Source organism: Rana temporaria, chromosome 12 (genome assembly GCF_905171775.1).
Source record: "Rana temporaria chromosome 12, aRanTem1.1, whole genome shotgun sequence".
NCBI classification, from domain to species: Eukaryota; Metazoa; Chordata; class Amphibia; order Anura; family Ranidae; genus Rana; species Rana temporaria.
This window is the reverse complement of record NC_053500.1, coordinates 145,694,272-145,715,986: the sequence shown is the minus strand read 5'-3', so window position 1 is coordinate 145,715,986 and position 21,715 is coordinate 145,694,272. Positions and strand designations below refer to the sequence as shown.

Below are 21,715 nucleotides of genomic sequence, written 5' to 3'. Positions count from 1 at the left end.
ACCATTCATCACACACACTAACTCCCAGCCACCCCCTGGCCCTCGGCTCTGCAAATAAAGTGTATGAAGAAAAAAAAGGGAAGAGAGGGTCTGACACGGAGCGGCCCGGGAAGAGGAGGGGGGGGGGGAGGGGAAACAAACAACTCATCTGGGGAATACATTAATTTCCCTTTTTCTCTCGAGGGGATAACAATAGGGCAATGACTCCGAGGGTCTGGGATCTTCAAATAAAGGCTCCCCGCTGTCATGGGCAGCGGGACGTGGAATGAAGGGCGATATCCCCCCGGGGGCTTCTTCTTGGCGCAGGCTGGAGGTTGTCTGTTTGCCCGTTACTAGGCGGCTCGGGGAGAAAAATGGAGGCATTTCCTAAAGGCCATTGAAGGTTCGGTTTATTAGGCAAATAAAGCTGCTGTGGGACCTTTTAGTGAAGCCGGAGAGAGAGAGGTGGGGGACGGGGGGGTCTTTATTTATTTTCTGCCCTTCTTCGAGCATCGCGACGGGTGAAGATCATGAGAATCCGAGGTTAATATTCCACGTCGTGGTGATGGCCCAAAACTTGACAGGACATAAAACCTCGCCGATGTGAACACCGAATATTCCCCGGGAGAAAATCACTTCTTTCCTATTTCAGCTTCTTGTTCAATAAAATGTAGAAATAGCCAAAAGCTGCCAACCGGTGCGGTTACTCGGGGCAACGCCGAGCTTTGAAGAGCTGTTCCCCCTAAATATCTACCCCCAGAAATGTCCTCGGAATTCAATATGGAGGACGACACCGACCACTCCATAGAAAGTCCCCGTTTTTTGCGCAAACAAACTAAAATAAAAATCATCAATAGAAGCCACTGTGTCATCAACTGCCGACACTGTGCCCATCAAACACCGACACTGTGCCCATCAAATCCTGTGACTGTGCCCATCAAATTCTGTGACTGTGCCATCAATTGCAGCCACTGTGTTATCAAACGCTGACACTGTGCCTTTAAACGCTGACACTGTGCCCAAACGTTGCCACTGTGCCCAAACGTTGCCACTGTGCCCAAACGTTGCCACTGTGCCCAAACGTTGCCACTGTACCCAAACGCTGCCACTGTACCCAAACGCTGCCACTGTGCCCGGCTGGGCACTAGCAGAGGACGTACCTGTACGTGCTTGTGCCCAGCCGTGCCATTCTGCCGACGTAAATGTGCAGGAGGCGGTCCTTAGGCGGTTAAGAGCGTTTTGCAAGACAAGCAAAATGTTTTAATAAATTTTGCCTTGATATACAAGCGATGTCTTGATATAAGAGTAGCGTCATGTCACAACTGAGTATAAAAGAGAAGAGAGGAGCCTCTAAGTGTAGCAATATGGTTACATGTAATGAAGGGACAGCATTTAGCAACTTATTGCTACACTTAGAGGCGCCTCTCTTCTCTTTTATACTCTGTAAAAAAAAAATGCTTTGATATACAAGTGCTTTGGATTACAAGCATCTTTCTGGAACGAATTGATTTACTGTACCAAGAATAAAGAATATTTTCTTTTTTTGCAACACAAAACCCGTCGGATCTTTCTGTACTCGCGCTTTGCCTTTTTTTTATTAGCTATCCACCTGCGTCTAAACCCCGACTCTATATTACAAAACGCGTTGAAATCCCGCCAAACTTGACAACGTTTCAACAACCTCCAAACGCGCGCGGGGCCAAAGGACAGGTGCCCATATTTTCTTTTTTTTTTTTTTACGACTGAATCCAGACGCTAAAAGAACACAATGAAGTCACGCCGGATTCCTTCAAAAAACGAGAAACCCAAAATCACCAAAAAAAACGTCTTTCTGTGAAGTTGCAGACTTGGATTGCACGAGGCCAATTTTTTTTTTTTAACATTTATATATTTTTTTACTTCTAGGCGGCAGCGGAGGGGGGGGGGGGGGGGGGCCATTGTGCAAGATCGCAATATGCTGCGGATGGAGATTTATTACTCCCCGATCGGTTGAGCAGAGAGGATGCTGGAATTAGTTACGGATGCCGGAGAAGAACCTTTGTACTGCAGGGAAAGGGGCTGCTCACCAGTTGTTGAAGAGTGAAGACCCCTCTCCGGGAATCGGAGGGTCCGCAAGGCACACGAGATGACAGATAAGAACCAAAAGGTTACAATGTAATAATTAGCGAGAAAGAATCGAAAAGGGTCACCGAGACGGTGCGCCAAACCTAATGTGCAATGGTATTTAAAGCGGAGACCCCCCCTAAAAGACAAAAAGGCTCCGAAAAAATTGAAATGTATTATTATTTTTGTTAAACCACTTAAGCCCCCGACCATCATTACATTTACATTGGTGATCAGTGAGAAGAATGTCCCTTACATTGGTGATCAGTGAGAAGAATGTCCCTTACATTGGTGATCAGTGAGAAGAATGTCCCTTACATTGGTGATCAGTGAGAAGAATGTCCCTTACATTGGTGATCAGTGAGAAGAATGTCCCTTACATTGGTGATCAGTGAAAAGAATGTCCCTTACATTGGTGATCAGTGAGAAGAATGTCCCTTACATTGGTGATCAGTGAGAAGAATGTCCCTTACATTGGTGATCAGTGAGAAGAATGTTCCTTACATTGGTGATCAGTGAGAAGAATGTCCCTTACATTGGTGATCAGTGGGAAGAATGTCCCTTACATTGGTGATCAGTGAGAAGAATGTCCCTTACATTGGTGATCAGTGGGAAGAATGTTCCTTACATTGGTGATCAGTGAGAAGAATGTTCCTTACATTGGTGATCAGTGGGAAGAATGTTCCTTACATTGGTGATCAGTGAGAAGAATGTCCCTTACATTGGTGATCAGTGGGAAGAATGTCCCTTACATTGGTGATCAGTGAGAAGAATGTCCCTTACATTGGTGATCAGTGAGAAGAATGTCCCTTACATTGGTGATCAGTGAGAAGAATGTCCCTTACATTGGTGATCAGTGAGAAGAATGTTCCTTACATTGGTGATCAGTGGGAAGAATGTCCCTTACATTGGTGATCAGTGAGAAGAATGTTCCTTACATTGGTGATCAGTGAGAAGAATGTTCCTTACATTGGTGATCAGTGAGAAGAATGTTCCTTACATTGGTGATCAGTGAGAAGAATGTCCCTTACATTGGTGATCAGTGAGAAGAATGTCCCTTACATTGGTGATCAGTGGGAAGAATGGTCCTTACATTGGTGATCAGTGGGAAGAATGTTCCTTACATTGGTGATCAGTGAGAAGAATGTCCCTTACATTGGTGATCAGTGAGAAGAATGTCCCTTACATTGGTGATCAGTGAGAAGAATGTCCCTTACATTGGTGATCAGTGAGAAGAATGTTCCTTACATTGGTGATCAGTGAGAAGAATGTCCCTTACATTGGTGATCAGTGAGAAGAATGTCCCTTACATTGGTGATCAGTGGGAAGAATGTCCCTTACATTGGTGATCAGTGGGAAGAATGTCCCTTACATTGGTGATCAGTGGGAAGAATGTTCCTTACATTGGTGATCAGTGGGAAGAATTTCCAAAAATAGGTAGAATACGTATCGGCCTAAACTGAGGAAAACATTTTTTTTTTATATATATATTTTTGGGGGATATTTATTATAGCAAAAAGTAAAAAATATAGAATTTTTTTCAAAATTGTCGCGCTATTTTTGTTTATAGCGCAAAAAATAAAAACCGCAGAGGTGATCAAATACCACCAAAAGAAAGCTCTATTTGTGGGAAAAAAAGGACGCCAATTTTGTTTGGGAGCCACGTCAAACGACTGCGCAATTGTCAGTTAAAGCAACACAGTGCCGAATCGCAAAAACTGGCCAGGTCCTTTAGCTGCCCGGGTCTTAAGTAGTTAAGAAAGCTCTATTTTTTGGGGGAAAAGGACATACATTTTGTTTGTGTACAGAGTTGCACGACCACGCAATTTTGAGGCTACCCCCCTATAAATTTTTTATTTCTTTTCTGTAAGGGCCCAGAGGTCCCCAGGGCAACCACCCCAATTTGTGGCCCCCCCCGCTTCTCTCAATTCCCCCCCCCCCCGGTTCTCTGCTCTAGGGGGCCTATGTCTGAAGCTGTGTAAGGGGCCCCATAATTACTGATGGTGGCCCTGCTTACCTGTCCAGGGTTCCCGCGATGTTTGCAGCCGAAGCCGAGCAATCGCTCGTCTCTCGGCTGCCCATGCCGCCATCCTCAGTGTGGGGATATCAGGAAATGAAGCGTTGCGGCTTCAGTTCCCGGTTCCCTACTGTGCATGCGCGAGTCGCGCTGCGCATCCTAACTGGTCCCCGCAACCTTCTGGGACCTGCGTGTTTCCCAGAAGACAGCGGTCGTGACTTCCATGGGAGTCTATGCCCGGAAGTGGGTGCAAATACTTGTATTATACAGGTATCTGCACCCTCCACCCCCTGAAAGGTGCCAAATGTGACACCGGAGGGGGGAGGGTTCCCGAAAAGCAGAGGATCCATTTTTGTGTGGACCTCCGCTTTAAATCACCCATTTATTCACACCGCATGCTTCTAATTTGGGCATTAGAGTTTAACCCGAAGACTAAATATTTATCACGACGCACACAATCACTTGTATCAGGAAGGCCAAATATTAAAAGGTAACGATGGACTCGGAAAGGACGTATTGACTTCACCAGCTAATTCCACCCAACAAAACAACAACTTCAAGTCCTTCGGCACGCCGATCGCGCTGGGAACCGGCTCTGTACTTTGGGGAAAGTAAATATTTTCCATCATATGTTTTTTTTCGCCGATCTTTGTTGCCTTCTCAAAAACATTGAGGAGTAAGAAGATAAGTCAACAACGGAAGAGAGAAGACTTCTTCATCGATTACATAATGTTTGAGGGATAACAAAGACACAAGTGTCCGGGTAAGTCGTCCATGAAAACGGCTTAGGCGTCTTAACTGTGTTTAATTAAAAAATAAAATAATAAATAAAAAAAAAGCTTGAAGTTCCCCCGTGATCAAACTAGAATCTAAGAAGGCTTCTTGACCCTTCAGTTCTGCTTCCTTGGATGGCTTGTCTAACCGTTTGGCCGTTACTCTTGAACTTCTTTCTCAGCGGTTCCCTAAGAAACCCAGCGCCGGGCCCTTTGAATCCTGACACACCGTGATGTCTCCAGTCAGGGGCCACCCAGAGAGTGTCGTCCAACAAACGGCCATTTGTTAAGATGCTTGGTTTGCATTGAAAGCCACCAACCCTTGTCTCTGACCTTGATCTCCAAACAGGGCTAAAGTGACCTTGATTTCTGGCGAAATCAAAGGAAACCAAACAAAATTGGTGCCTTAATCCACTTAGCCTTCTGTCAACCTGTCCGCTCCGGGGTTGTAAGGAGCCTTGGCCCTCTTCTCTTGAAGCAGTATGGCTTCCACTATAATCCCCCCCCCCCACCCCCAGCGGGAGCACAAATTACTTAAGACTTAAGATTCCTCAACGCTTGCCCTTGGTGTGCTTAGCGTACAAAAGAAAACCAGCCGTGTGAATCAAATTACAGGACCGGGCTGAGAAAAGGTTAACGGAAAACGCTTACTGGGCCGTGTGAAACAAGTCAGGATGGCGGACGTCACATACACCTGATTTTCATGTACAGATTTTTAGGTAGATTCAGTAAGAGTTAGGCCGACTTATCAGTAGATAAGTCGACCTAACTCAGAATCTACGCGACCTATGTTTAAGCATATGCTCAAACAGAGATACGCTTAAACATATCTAAGATACGACGGCTTGCGCCGTCCTATCTTAGGTTGCAATTTTTTGGTTGGCCGCTAGGTGGCGCTTCCATTGCGGCCGGCGTAGAATATGTAAATGAGTTTATACGCCGATTCACGAACGTACGCCCGGCCGCTGCAGTCGATTTACGCCGTTTCCGTAAGGCCTTAGGAGGCCTAAAGTTATTCCATCTATGAGGTGGAATAACAATGTTAAAGTATGGCCGCCGTTCCCGCCGCGAGGTTCGAATTTTTAACGTCGTTTGCGTAAGTCGTCCGCGAATCGGGATTTACGTAGTTTACGTCCACGTCGAAATCAATAGGCCCGTGCGGCGTACGTAACCGCAATGCACACTGGGAAATGTAGTCGCCCCGGCGCATGCGCAGTGAAAAAAAACCGTCAAAAACGTGAGGTCAAGCCTCATTACCATGAAACACGCCCCCCTCCAAGTCATTTGAATTCGGCGCCCTTACGCCCGACCGCTTTAGGCTACGCCGCCGTATATTAGCAGGCAAGTATATTGAGAATCATTACTAGCCTAGCTAATTTACGGCAGCGTAGCCTAAACACGCTAAGCTACGCTGCCGCATCTTTAAGCACTCGTACCTGAATCTACCTATTAGTCTCGTTTCACATTCCAGTCCAGAATCTCTCTGAAAACATTGATGAAGAAGAACCGGTCCACGGAGAGATACGAGAATGGCGTACATATGTCTGGGTGGTCCGGGTGTCTCTCATCTCCCATGAAATTATGCTTTAAAGAGGAAGTAAACCCTCCTCCAGAAAAAAAAAAAAAAAAGCCTGCAAGACAAAGGCATAATGAGCTAGTATGGATAGCTTACTAGCTCATTATATAGTACTTACCTGAGATCGAAGCCCCCGCAGCAGTCCTCATTCGCCTCCTCTGATGCCGCCATCTCTCCCGGAGTGACTTCCGGTTATCGCTGCTCCGACTCTGTGACTGGCCAGAGCAGCGATGACGGGTGTCGGCAGTGATGGCATGATCACCATCGCCAACGGTATGCTCAGTGCGCCTGCGCCGTTGTCTATGGCGTGCATGCGCCGAAGACAACGGTGCCCGTTTTTGGGAAAATATCTCCTAAAAGCGGGGGTTCACCTGAATTTTTTTTTTAGTATGTGATGCATAAAGACATGGATGAGCGAGTTTGGGGGTGGAGGAACTTGACCGGCCTGCACAGAGTCCTGACCTCAACCCGATAGATCACCTTTGGGATGAATTACAGCGGAGACTGATACTGACGAGTTAAAAGGAAAAAAAAAAAAACTTTACGTACAATTGTGTTTTCATATTGAAACTATGAGAAAAATGGAACTCTTGGACTTGCAGAGGGGATGGTGGGGGAGGGGCTGGCAGACCGACAGGGGGGGGGGGGGGGGCATTCCTGCCGGGTCTTTTTGGCAGGTTTTCAAACACCTGGCAACCTGATTGTAGAAAAAACAAAGTATAAATTCACACACCCTCCGAAAAATAAAACAAGGACCAGGAACTGGCGTGAGCTCAGAACCCCCAAAATACTGCTTGTTTTTTATATATATAATATATATATATATATTTTTTTTGGGGGGGGGGGGGGGTTGTGGAAATTGCAGAGATTGATGTTGTGTGATTTGTAAAAGATTCATAGAACTAAAAATAAAAAATAAATGGATGTTTCGTTTTTAACTATGTTTTTACTGCATATTTTTTTTGTAAAAATTCTAAATAAAGAATAATAAAAAAAAAAAAAAAGGAAAAAGATATAAGAAAAAATACAGAAAAATAAAAGCACATTTCAGCGAAACAAAAATCACAAAAGCTCATGCTATATCCTCACGCTGCATAAATTGACGGAACTATAAGTATCTGTAATAAATAAAATATATACTAGGGGCCAGATTCACAGAAGAAGTACGCCAGCGTATCTACTGATACGCCGGCGTACTTTCAAATTTGCCGCGTCGTATCTTTAGTTTGAATCCTTCGGATCGTAGGTGCAATACTTCGGCGCCCGCTGGGTGGAGTTTGCGTCGTTTTCCGCGTCGGGTAGATAGACTTGCCATGTTAAAGTTTGGCCGTCGTTCCCGCGTCGAATTTTTTATATTTTTACGCAAGTCGTCCGTGAATAGGAAAGGACGTAACTCACGTCTACGTTCAAAAAATGACGTCGGTGCGACGTCATTTCGCGCAAAGCACGACGGGAAATTTCAAAACGGAGCATGCGCATTTGAATCAGCGCGGGGACGCGCTTCATTTAAATGAATCACGCCCCCTACCCGCCCAATTTGAAATACGTGCCGAGAAATACACTACGCTGCCGTAACTTACGGCGCAAAATCTTTCTGGATTCGAAATTCCGCCAGGTAAGATACGGCGGCGTAGCGTATCTCTGATACACTGCGCCAGGGCAAATGTCTGTGAATCTGGCCCCATATATTTATTAATTTTTCTCTGGGACTTGTGATTCCTCAGCTGTATAAGGAGCACTGACGTAGTTTGCATTTTTTTTTTAATGTACCCCAAAAAAAAACATATAAAAAATAAATGATATATTAACAGTTAGAATAATTTAAATGATAATAAAAAAGTAGGAAAATAATAATTCTGGGGAGAAGGGGAAGAAGGAGTTACCTAGGGCTAAACAAAGGCTTATACAGTTTCATATATGAACAGTACAAAGTAAATGGACAAAAGTATGTGGATCCCCCTCCATGATGGAGTTCAGGTGATATCTGAAAACACTACACTGTGCAAAGACATTGTGGACAATTGTGCTCCTCCAACCTTGTGGTAACAGTTTTCTGAAGACCCTTTTCTGTTCCACCATGACCGTCCCCCTGTGTACAAAGCCAGCTCCATAAAGACATGGTATGACCAGTCTAGTGTGGAAGGACGCAGTGTCCTGCACAGAGCCCTGACCTCAACCCTACTGAACACCTTTGGGGTGAAATGGATGGCCAGTGTTGAGGCGGGTCTTCTTACCCAAGATCAGTACCTGACCTCAACCCTTAGGATAAAATGGATCACCAATGGTGGACCAGGTCTCCTTACCCAACATCAGTACCTGACCCCCAACCCTACTGGAAACCTAAAAGATGAAATGAATTGTCAATGGTGATCCAGGTCTTCCCATCCAAGATCAGTACCTGATATCAACCCTTAGGATAAAATGGATCGCCAATTGTGGACCAGGTCTTCTCATCAAACATCAGTATCTGACCTCAACCCTACTGAACGCCTTTGGGATGAAATGAAATACTGATGGTGAGCCAGGTCTTCTCATCAAACATCAGTACCCGACCTCAACTCTTAGGATTAAATGGATCGCCAATGGTGGACCAGGTCTTCTTACCCAACATCAGTACCTGACCATCAAACGTACTGGAAACCTAGAAGATGAAATGAATTGCCAATGGTGATCCAGGTCTTCTTATTCAACATCAGAACTTGAACTCAAGTCTACTGAACACCTTTGGAATGAATTAGAATACCAATGGTGGACCAGGTCTTCCCATCCAACATCAGTACCTGACCCCCCCAACCCTACTGAATGCCTTTGGGATGAAATGGAATACCGATGGTGAGCCAGGTCTTCTCATCAAACATCAGTACCTGATCTCAACCTTTAGGATTAAATGGATCGCCAATGGTGGACCAGGTCTTCTCACCCAACATCAGTACCTGACCTCAACTCTATTGAACACCTTTGGGGTGAAATGGATTGGCAGTGTTGAGGAAGGTCTTCCCATCCAACATCAGTACCTAATCTCAACCTTTAGGATTAAATGGATCGCCAATGGTGGACCAGATCTTCTCACCCAACATCAGTACCTGATCCCCAACCCTACTGGAAACCTAGAAGATGAAATGAATTGCCAATGGTGATCCAGGTCTTCTTATTCTACATCAGTACTTGACCTCAACTCTACTAAACACCTTTGGAATGAATTAGAATGCCAATGGTGGAGCAGGTCTTCCCATCCAACATCAGTACCTGACCTCAACCCTACGGAACACATTTGGGATGAATTGGAATGACAACTATGAGCAAGATCCTCCAATCCGATATCAGTACCTGACAAAGGGGTACAAATTCACCCAACAAAATCTTGTAGAAAACCTTCTCAGGAGAGTGGAGGCTGGAATGAGATGTCTAACAACTTCATGTGATGTGATGACCGGGTCTCCAGTAACGTGGGAAGAATGTCCCTTACATTGGTGATCAGTGGGAAGAATGTCCCTTACATTGGTGATCAGTGAGAAGAATGTTCCTTACATTGGTGATCAGTGGGAAGAATGTCCCTTACATTGGTGATCAGTGGGAAGAATGTCCCTTACATTGGTGATCAGTGAGAAGAATGTCCCTTACATTGGTGATCAGTGAGAAGAATGTTCCTTACATTGGTGATCAGTGAGAAGAATGTTCCTTACATTGGTGATCAGTGGGAAGAATGTCCCTTACATTGGTGATCAGTGAGAAGAATGTCCCTTACATTGGTGATCAGTGAGAAGAATGTCCCTTACATTGGTGATCAGTGAGAAGAATGTCCCTTACATTGGTGATCAGTGGGAAGAATGTTCCTTACATTGGTGATCAGTGAGAAGAATGTCCCTTACATTGGTGATCAGTGAGAAGAATGTTCCTTACATTGGTGATCAGTGAGAAGAATGTCTCTTACATTGGTGATCAGTGAGAAGAATGTCCCTTACATTGGTGATCAGTGAGAAGAATGTCTCTTACATTGGTGATCAGTGAGAAGAATGTCTCTTACATTGGTGATCAGTGAGAAGAATGTCTCTTACATTGGTGATCAGTGAGAAGAATGTCCCTTACATTGGTGATCAGTGAGAAGAATGTTCCTTACATTGGTGATCAGTGAGAAGAATGTCTCTTACATTGGTGATCAGTGAGAAGAATGTCCCTTACATTGGTGATCAGTGAGAAGAATGTCCCTTACATTGGTGATCAGTGAGATGAATGTCCCTTACATTGGTGATCAGTGAGAAGAATGCTCCTTACACTGGTGATCAGTGAGAAGAATGTCCCTTACATTGGTGATCAGTGGGAAGAATGTCCCTTACATTGGTGATCAGTGGGAAGAATGTCCCTTACATTGGTGATCAGTGAGAAGAATGTCCCTTACATTGGTGATCAGTGAGAAGAATGTTCCTTACATTGGTGATCAGTGAGAAGAATGTTCCTTACATTGGTGATCAGTGGGAAGAATGTTCCTTACATTGGTGATCAGTGGGAAGAATGTTCCTTACATTGGTGATCAGTGGGAAGAATGTTCCTTACATTGGTGATCAGTGAGAAGAATGTCCCTTACATTGGAGATCAGTGGGAAGAATGTCCCTTACATTGGTGATCAGTGAGAAGAATGTTCCTTACATTGGTGATCAGTGGGAAGAATGTCCCTTACATTGGTGATCAGTGAGAAGAATGTTCCTTACATTGGTGATCAGTGGGAAGAATGTCCCTTACATTGGTGATCAGTGGGAAGAATGTCCCTTACATTGGTGATCAGTGAGAAGAATGTTCCTTACATTGGTGATCAGTGGGAAGAATGTTCCTTACATTGGTGATCAGTGGGAAGAATGTTCCTTACATTGGTGATCAGTGAGAAGAATGTCCCTTACATTGGAGATCAGTGGGAAGAATGTCCCTTACATTGGTGATCAGTGAGAAGAATGTTCCTTACATTGGTGATCAGTGGGAAGAATGTTCCTTACATTGGTGATCAGTGAGAAGAATGTTCCTTACATTGGTGATCAGTGAGGGGAATGTCCCTTACATTGGTGATCAGTGAGAAGAATGTCCCTTACATTGGTGATCAGTGAGAAGAATGTCCCTTACATTGGTGATCAGTGAGAAGAATGTCCCTTACATTGGTGATCAGTGAGAATAATGTCCCTTACATTGGTGATCAGTGAGAAGAATGTCCCTTACATTGGTGATCAGTGGGAAGAATGTCCCTTACATTGGTGATCAGTGAGAAGAATGTTCCTTACATTGGTGATCAGTGGGAAGAATGTCCCTTACATTGGTGATCAGTGGGAAGAATGTCCCTTACATTGGTGATCAGTGAGAAGAATGTCCCTTACATTGGTGATCAGTGGGAAGAATGTCCCTTACATTGGTGATCAGTGGGAAGAATGTTCCTTACATTGGTGATCAGTGGGAAGAATGTCCCTTACATTGGTGATCAGTGGGAAGAATGTCCCTTACATTGGTGATCAGTGAGAAGAATGTTCCTTACATTGGTGATCAGTGAGAAGAATGTTCCTTACATTGGTGATCAGTGAGAAGAATGTTCCTTACATTGGTGATCAGTGAGAAGAATGTTCCTTACATTGGTGATCAGTGGGAAGAATGTTCCTTACATTGGTGATCAGTGGGAAGAATGTTCCTTACATTGGTGATCAGTGAGAAGAATGTCCCTTACATTGGAGATCAGTGGGAAGAATGTCCCTTACATTGGTGATCAGTGAGAAGAATGTTCCTTACATTGGTGATCAGTGGGAAGAATGTTCCTTACATTGGTGATCAGTGAGAAGAATGTTCCTTACATTGGTGATCAGTGAGGGGAATGTCCCTTACATTGGTGATCAGTGAGAAGAATGTCCCTTACATTGGTGATCAGTGAGAAGAATGTCCCTTACATTGGTGATCAGTGAGAATAATGTCCCTTACATTGGTGATCAGTGAGAAGAATGTCCCTTACATTGGTGATCAGTGGGAAGAATGTCCCTTACATTGGTGATCAGTGAGAAGAATGTCCCTTACATTGGTGATCAGTGAGAAGAATGTCCCTTACATTGGTGATCAGTGGGAAGAATGTCCCTTACATTGGTGATCAGTGAGAAGAATGTCCCTTACATTGGTGATCAGTGGGAAGAATGTCCCTTACATTGGTGATCAGTGAGAAGAATGTTCCTTACATTGGTGATCAGTGGGAAGAATGTCCCTTACATTGGTGATCAGTGGGAAGAATGTCCCTTACATTGGTGATCAGTGAGAAGAATGTCCCTTACATTGGTGATCAGTGGGAAGAATGTCCCTTACATTGGTGATCAGTGGGAAGAATGTTCCTTACATTGGTGATCAGTGGGAAGAATGTCCCTTACATTGGTGATCAGTGGGAAGAATGTTCCTTACATTGGTGATCAGAGGGAAGAATGTTCCTTACATTGGTGATCAGTGAGAAGAATGTCCCTTACATTGGTGATCAGTGAGAAGAATGTCCCTTACATTGGTGATCAGTGAGAAGAATGTCCCTTACATTGGTGATCAGTGGGAAGAATGTCCCTTACATTGGTGATCAGTGGGAAGAATGTCCCTTACATTGGTGATCAGTGAGAAGAATGTCCCTTACATTGGTGATCAGTGAGAAGAATGTCCCTTACATTGGTGATCAGTGAGAAGAATGTCCCTTACATTGGTGATCAGTGGGAAGAATGTCCCTTACATTGGTGATCAGTGAGAAGAATGTCCCTTACATTGGTGATCAGTGGGAAGAATGTCCCTTACATTGGTGATCAGTGAGAAGAATGTCCCTTACATTGGTGATCAGTGGGAAGAATGTTCCTTACATTGGTGATCAGTGGGAAGAATGTCCCTTACTGAGACCCGACATGCAATATGGATTCTTACCGCAAGCCCCAGTTTTCTTGTCCACAAGTTTCACTTGTCTTGTCCGATTGCGGACTCTTGAGTCTGTGCTTTCAACAAGGTTAGCCAAGTCATCGATAATTTCTAGGAGAAAAGGCGAAAGCAAAAATTAATTTGATGAATTTTTTTTTTTTTTTTTAGTCATTGGGTTGCAATTCATCGGTAGCAATGATTAGGAGCCTGCTTAGATCTATCTGTGGTCATAGAAGCGCAATGTGATAACGTGCTTTTTCATTTGTGCATTGACATGTGTTACGGTTGGACCCCGTTTATTAGGTCCCCCTGTGGCGAGTTGGACCCCCTTTTTGCCTTCATTCTTTGTGGCATATTTCCAAATGAGGTGCTAAATTTTCAGCAAATGTTTGATGTGAGCGTTTGGTCGGATATTCCGACCGTGTGTAGGCTCCATCAGACATTTGTTGTCGGAATTTTCGACAACAAATGTTTGAGAGCTGGTTCTCAATTTTTCCCGACAACAAAAGGTGCGTAGCCAATTCAGATGCCACAAAAATCCTACGCATGCTCCGAATCACTGAACTTAATTTTTCTAGTCTCGTTGTAGTGTTGTACGTCGCGGCGTTCTTGGCGATCGGAATTTCAGACAACATTGTTAGCTGGATTCAGGTATCCGTGCCTAACGTTAGGCAGGCGTAGCGTATCTCATATCAGAGAGGCAAGTGCTGTATTCACAAAGCACTTGCGTCCTAAGTTACGGCGGCGTAGCGTAAATGTGCTGCCCTAAGCGCGCCTAATTCAAATTGTTAAGGAGGTAGGCGTGTTTTATGCTAATGAATCGTGACCCAACGTGCTTGACGTTTTTAACGAACGGCGCATGCGCCGTCCGTGGACATATCCCAGTGCGCATTCTCCAAATTCCGCCGCAAAGACTTATTGGTTTCGACGTGAACGTAAATTACGCCCAGCCCCATTCACGGATGACTTGCGCAAACCACGTAAAAATTTAAAAATTCGACGCGGTTCCGACGTCCATACTTAACATTGGCTGCGCCATCTTTTTGGTGGAATACCTTTCGGCCTGAAAACGCCTTATGTAAACGGCGTATCTTTACTGCGACAGGCAAGCGTACGTTCGTGAATAAGCGTATCTCGCTTATTTACGCATTCTAGGCGTAAATCAGCGTACACGCCCCTAGCGGCCGGCCTAAATAGACAGCTAAGATACGACGGCGCCCGCGGTTGTATCTTAGCTAGATTTAAGTGTATCTCAATTTGAGAATACACTTAAATTTACAACGGCGCAGATTCAGAGTTACAACGGCGTATCTACTGATACGCCGGCGTAACGCTCTCTGAATCTGGCTATGTGACCGTGTGTATGAAAGACAAAGTTTGAATGAAAATCCATTGGGAAAAAAAAAAAAAAAAAACATTTTTGTTGTGGGAAATTCCGATCGTGTGTACGCGGCGTAATGGTAGAGAAGGAAACAGGCGCTATTTTAATTATGGGGAACCTGGACATAGCAATTAAATGCAACAGTGTAATTGAACCCTATTGAGTTAAAAGAGGGCCAAGTGACAAAAGACATTATTTGTCATAGTATGAGACAGTAGTAAGTCGTTGTAAAGTGTTTGACAAATGGAGTTGTGTACTTCTCCGGGGAGGGTATGACCTCCTGATCTCACAGCGGCTTTAGCAACTGTATTTACACTCAAATAAAAGATGTGAAGGGAAGCCCGGGGGTCACGTACCTGGCAGACAAAAGGGCAATAACTTTATTTTTTTTTTGGTAACTTTCCTTGCACATGATTGGATATTCACAAGGAACAAGGCCACCTGACCACCTAGAGCGGATGCAAGCAAACACTGGGAAAATGTAGACTGGACAATAAATAGGACCACAAGGACTTTGAATATGCCTTGGAGAACTAAGACTACTTCAAATTTATGTAAAAAAATAAATACAAAAATCTTTATATATATGTATGTATATATGTGTGTATGACTGTGTGTCCCTAGCGTGTCGAGATCCTACGGGGTAAAAATGACCGCACCAGCCAAGTAGATACTGTCTGGAAAAAGCGCCCAGAGGCGATTCAGTTCGCATTGCGTTGCGCTATACAAGTCATTCATTCATACAGTATTAAAGCGGGAGTTCCCCCGAAAACAATTTTTAACAGTAGATTGAGGCTAATTACGAGAAGCAGAATCGGGTGTTTTGATTAAAATCAATGCAGTACTTACCTTTTTTGAGATAGATGTTCTCCCGCTGCTTCCGGGTATGGTCTTCGGGACTGGGCGTTCCTATTTGATTGACAGCCTTCCGACGGTCGCATACAGCGCGTCACGAGTTGCCGAACGTCGGTGCGGTGCTATACGGCGCCTGCGCACCGACGTTCGGCTACTTTCGGAAACTGGTGACGCGCTGTATGCGACGGTCGGAAGGCTGTCAATCAAATAGGAACGCCCAGTCCCGCAGCCCATACCCGGAAGCGACGGGAGAACATCTATCTCAAAAAAGTACTGCATTGATTTTAATCAAAACACCAGATTCTGCTTCCCGTAATTAGGCCCAATCTACTGTTAAAAATAGATTTTTCGGGTGAACCTCCACTTTAAGTATAGACGTAGAGCAGATTTATAGCTCGAATACACTCAATGATTTCCCATAATATTGGACTACGCGTTTCACTAGAGCCCCCCCCCCCCCGCTTCTTCAGGACCTCGGAAATCATACGCAGTATGTAGCTCGAACTATAAATATATCACAGAAGAAAAGTGTCATGAAAAAATACATTAGAAAATTAAAGCTGCACAATTAATCGTTGAAAAATTGCAATCGTAAAACCTGTGCCATTGGAAGTCACAGGGAACGCACGGGCATCCTGCGATTTGCTGCTACTTCGAATTTGCTGCAAATCTGCCTACGATTTAGAGCGCGAAGATCTGAACTGAGCCTGATGCAAAAGATAAAAAAAAAAATCTTTTGATCTTTTGCTTTAACCACTTAAGGACCGCCACCTGCAGATATACGTCGACAGAATGGCATGGCTGGGCACAGGCACGTACCTGTACGTTGCCTTCAAGAGCCCAGCCGTGGGTCGCACGCGACCCGGTCCGAAGCTCCGAGCCGGCACCCTCGGACCCGATCGCCGCCGGGTCCGATGTGTCCGCCATAATGGCGCAGTCACAAAAAAAAAAATCGCTGATCGCCGCCATTAGTAGTAAAAAAAAAAAATGATTAATAAAAAATGCCATAAAAATACTTTTTTATTTTGTAGACGCTATAAATGTTGCGCAAACCAATCGATAAACGCTTATTGCGATTTTTTTTTTAACCAAAAATAGGTAATAGAATACGTATCGGCCTAAACTGAGGAAAAAAAAATGTTATATCTTTTTTTGGGTTATTTATTATAGCAAAAAGTAAAAAATATTCAATTTTTTCAAAATTTTCGCTCTATGTTTGTTTATAGCGCAAAAAATAAAAACCGCAGAGGTGATCAAATACCACCAAAAGAAAGCTCTATTTGTGGGAAAAAAAGGACGCCAATTTTGTTTGGGAGCCACGTCGCACGACTGCGCAATTGTCAGTTAAAGCGACGCAGTGGCGAATCGCAAAAAGGGGCAAGGTCCTTTAGCTGCATAATGGTCCGGGTCTTAAGTGGTTAATATAGCGCGGTCTTACCCCGCAGGGCCCCGACACGCATAGCAGAGTTCCTGGGAAAAGAGGACCCAGGAACCAGAAGCAGCACAGAGCGGCAAAAAGAAGGAAGAGAGAGGCTACGCAGGAAAGGCTTGCGTGAAAAGCCAAGTCTTCAGTAACCCGCGGAAGACCGGGATAGTAGGGGCCTCCTGGAGCTCGACAGGGAAGCTATTCCATAATACAGCACCTTGGTGGGAGAAAGTGACCTCATGATGTTGCTCTAGTCCTCCAAGGCCATAGAGAAGGCCTGGTCTCTGTTTCTCGGGCACGCCTGTCAAAAAAGGTAAGCCAGAGAAACACCAGCGAGCGCTGGGAGAGAGGGGTAGGGAAATTCCCTTTCGGCTGCTTCTGAAAGTGATCCAACAGCTAATGAAGCCATCAGCCATAACCCCGGTAAACCACTTGCAAACCGCAACCTATATATACACGTACTGCGGTTGGCAGGTGAGGACGAAACAGAGTGATGAATTCCTTGTCGCTTCAGGTTCTGACATCACGCGTTTCGCCTAGTCGGCTTCTTCAGGGGTTCTAATGGATGGAAGATGGGTAAGTAGTGATGGATTAGACAATACTGGAGAACCCAGTAAAGGTAGAGACACACTTCTACCAAAGCACAAGCTCATCATCACGTGCCCCCAACAAGAAAAGCCACAATGGTGTACGACCAATTATTCCAAAGGGAGGTTTCGGCCCCTTTAAAGTCCCAACCTTTTTTCATATGTGCAGATCTCTACCCCGGGATGTGGTGCCGATCTTCAACTGCTTACATTCCTATTTAGAAGTAGAACATGTTTGTTATTTTAAAAGAAGAAAATAAAAAGAACCTTTACGACGACTTTAATGACCTCTCTTTCCGAGAGCCGCCATGTTTCCTGGAGAGCAGCTCACGGCTTTTGTTATCCCGCTTTTTTTTCTCTTGACAAGCTGCAGCATAACATAACTCAAATATATTAAAGAGAACCTGTCCTTTTATCTTCTAATAGGTTCTCCATCCAGACAGCCAAATTGAGCAACAAATCCATAAAATGTTGAACCCGGGAGACTCCAAACTCAAAACGTCTAATAATCTCGTCAGCGCGAAGAGCGATATCCAAATAATACGGCAATGGAACTTTTCAGAGGCCAAATAAGGAGAGGTTAACACTGGACTCTGAAAATGTATTGCTTTCAATAATAAAAGGATTACTTTGATGCAGTCCAAATAAATCACAGCCGAATTTCTGTATATTCTGTACGGAGCGGGAGTGGGAAAGCGGCGAGAGAGGGGGGCGTATCGGGACAGCGTTTCTTAACCTCTGTGGTGCCAGAAAGAACTGGAAATACATTAGAAAAACAGCTGGATATCTGAGCGGGTAAATGGTGACGCCACCCGAACCTGATCATTTTGCTGGTTAATTATATACCGTTGGGCTTTTCGGTAGGGGGGGGGTGTAAAGGTCCCCTGCCAAAATTTCCACAACCATTACAACCATGTCACTGATGAGATCTCCATAACGAAGGATGAATAAAAGTATGGGAATACAAAATGTGTAGGGATGGGATGGAACTGGGTGTCACTGTGAGGGTATATGAGCATTCTGGAGGGGGGTTTTGAGAAGTTGACTTGGTGGCCCTGTAGGGGAGGAGGCTTCTAGAACAGAGGTCTCCAAACTGCGGCCCGAGGGCCAGATGGCCCTGTGCTAGCCTTTATCCGGCCCTTGGGGCACTATTCCTCCCACTGACACCAGCAATATGGCACTAGGTTTTCCACTGATACCAACGATGGGATACTTTTCCTCCTACTAATACCAATAATGGGGCACTACTCCTCCTACTGACCACCAACCCTGAGGCCATATCTATTCTCACTGATGCTGAGCTCGGGACATTTTCTACCCCTGCTGGCCACAATCCGGCCCTCCTAAAGTCTGAAGTACAGTAGACTGGCCCCTTGTATGAAAAGTTTGGAGACCCCTGTTCTAGAAGAAGCTTCAGAGGATGCTGGGTTTTTTTTTAGGGGGCAATGTGCGGGACACAACTTTATCCCTGACCTGTCTCGTGTGTTCCTTGGCCTTCATGACGCTGTTTGTTTACTAGGGTTCTCTAACAAACCTCTGAGGGCATCACAGAACAGCTGTATTTATACTGAGATTAAATTACTCACATGTGGACTCGATTTACAAATTAGGTGACTTCTGAAGGCAATTGGTTTTACTGGATTTTAGTTGGGGGTATCAGAGTAAAGGGGGGCTGAAAACAAATGTCCCTTCCACTTCACAATTGCCACTTTGTGTCGGTCGATCACATTAAATCCCAATAAATAAAGCACATTTATGTTTTTGGTTGTAACATGAGAAAATGTGGAAAATTTCAAGGGGTATGAATACTTTCTCAGGGCACTGTAGGTCCGCTTTAAATGTCAGCATCAGGAGTCCGCATTGTGGGAGACAATGGTGGAAAAAAAAAAACAGCGCCGGGCTGGCCGGGGATTTGTGTTGGGTATTAGGACGGCATCGATATCTAAATTCAGAGCAGATAAAGCGTATTTGTTTCACGGCCGGAGCGCGGGGTTCCGGCCCTCCCAAGCTGCTGGCCTCCCATTCTGCGTCAGGCGCTGAGTGTTTTCCTATTGATGTCGGTCGATTTGTAGAAGGCCCTGGGCTGGGTACGTCTCATCACCTAAATATTTCACTCCAAACACTACGAACCATCTCAGCTGCCAGTAACCACTCATTTAACCCTTCCAAAAAAGCTTTCCAACAACTTTTGTTTAAAGGCCATCTCCAAGCAAACAGACGTATTAAACCAAAAAAAAAAGTTTCTGAGAAACTCCAGTCTAAACAAAAAAAAAAAGGCATCCAAAACTAAAAATTGTGGATACAGTAAGGAATTATTAAAGTACACCATTGGGGAGATTTCCCTACACTTCCCGTCCCAGGGAAGCAACAGAAAGTAAGAGGCAATTAAAGGTAACGGGTCCTAAATCTTCTCAACTCCATCTAAAAACTGGAAAAAAATACTGTTGGCCTTAGATGATGCAAGTTTCTCAAGGGAAAAATTCTTTAGCTCTCCAAAATGTTGGTTCGGTTTCTGAAAGTGGATGGGCTACTAGAATGCAAATCAATTGATCCAAACCAAATCACTCTTAGGAGGTCTGTGGACACTGTGAGAGATCCAGGGGCACTGTGGGCCACTACAGGAGGTTGGATGGCATTATCAGAGCACTGTAAGAGGTTGAAGGATCTGCAGCTGGGAGCTGTGACCCGACAGTGGGCTATGGTCCACTGGTTGGGAACCATTGCACTCAGCTGGTCTAGTGAAGTCAAGGGTACCGGTACTTCTACTAATCCTCCAGTGTGGTGGAAGCTTTGGTTGGTCAGCTGGTCTGGTGAAGTCAAGGGTACTTCTACTAATCCTCCAGTGTGGTGGAAGCTTTGGTTGGTCAGCTGGTCTGGTGAAGTCAATCAATCAATCAATCAATCAAGTCAAGGGAACTTCTACTAATCCTCCAGTGGTGGAAGCATTGGGTGGTCAGCTGGTCTGGTGAAGTCAAGGGTACTTCTACTAATCCTCCAGTGTGGTGGAAGCTTTGGTTGGTCAGCTGGTCTGGTGAAGTCAAGGGTACTTCTACTAATCCTCCAGTGGTGGAAGCATTGGGTGGTCAGCTGGTCTGGTGAAGTCAAGGGTACTTCTACTAATCCTCCAGTGTGGTGGAAGCTTTGGTTGGTCAGCTGGTCTGGTGAAGTCAAGGGTACTTCTACTAATCCTCCAGTGGTGGAAGCATTGGGTGGTCAGCTGGTCTGGTGAAGTCAAGGGTACTTCTACTAATCCTCCAGTGTTGTGGAAGCTTTGGTTGGTCAGCTGGTCTGGTGAAGTCAAGGGTACTTCTACTAATCCTCCAGTGTGGTGGAAGCTTTGGTTGGTCAGCTGGTCTGGTGAAGTCAAGGGTACTTCTACTAATCCTCCAGTGGTGGAAGCAATGGCCGCGCTCCGGCTGTGAAACAAATATGCTTTATCTGCTCTGAATTTAGATATCGATGCCATCCTAATACCCAACACAAATCCCTGGCCAGCCCGGCGCTGTTTTTTTCCCACCATTGTCTCCCACAATGTGGACTCCTGATGCTGACATTTAAAGTGGACCTACAGTGCCTTGACAAAGTATTCATACCCCTTGTCAAGGGTACTTCTAGAATTCCTCCAGTGGTGGAAGCATTGGGTGGTCAGCTGGTGTGGTGAAGTCAACTGTACTTCTACTAATCCTCCAGTGGTGAAAGCATTGGGTGGTCAGCTGGTCTGGCAAGTGAAGGGTATTTCTTCTAATCCTACAGTGGTGAAACCATTGGGTGGTCAGCTGGTCTGGCAAGTGAAGGGTATTTCTTCTAATTCTACAGTGGTGAAACCATTGGGTGGTCAGCTGGTCTGGTGAAGTCAAGGGTACTTCTGCTAATCCTCCAGTGTTGGAAGCATTGGGTGGTCAGCTGGTCTGGTGAAGCCATGGGTACTTCTACTAATCTTCCAGTGTTGGAAGCATTGCGTGGTCAGCTGGTCTGGTGAAGTCAAGGGTACTTCTACTAATCCTCCAGTGGTGGAAGCATTGGGTGGTCAGCTGGTCTGGTGAAGTCAAGGGTACTTCTACTAATCCTCCAGTGGTGGAAACATTGGGTGGTATTTAACCCTGGCCAGGGTTGTGTTGTGT

The 21,715-nt window shown here is 44.8% G+C and overlaps 1 protein-coding gene across 2 annotated transcripts in view; it reads right to left on the bottom strand.

Moving 5' to 3' along the window:
- Positions 1-21,715, bottom strand: part of STX8 (syntaxin 8) — a 157,822-nt gene that overhangs the window by 30,237 nt on the left and 105,870 nt on the right. For both annotated transcript variants that reach the window (XM_040331124.1, XM_040331123.1), the window contains one exon: positions 13,355-13,456. In XM_040331124.1, coding sequence (XP_040187058.1) covers positions 13,355-13,456 — 102 coding nt within the window. The remainder of the gene's footprint in view (positions 1-13,354; positions 13,457-21,715) is intronic.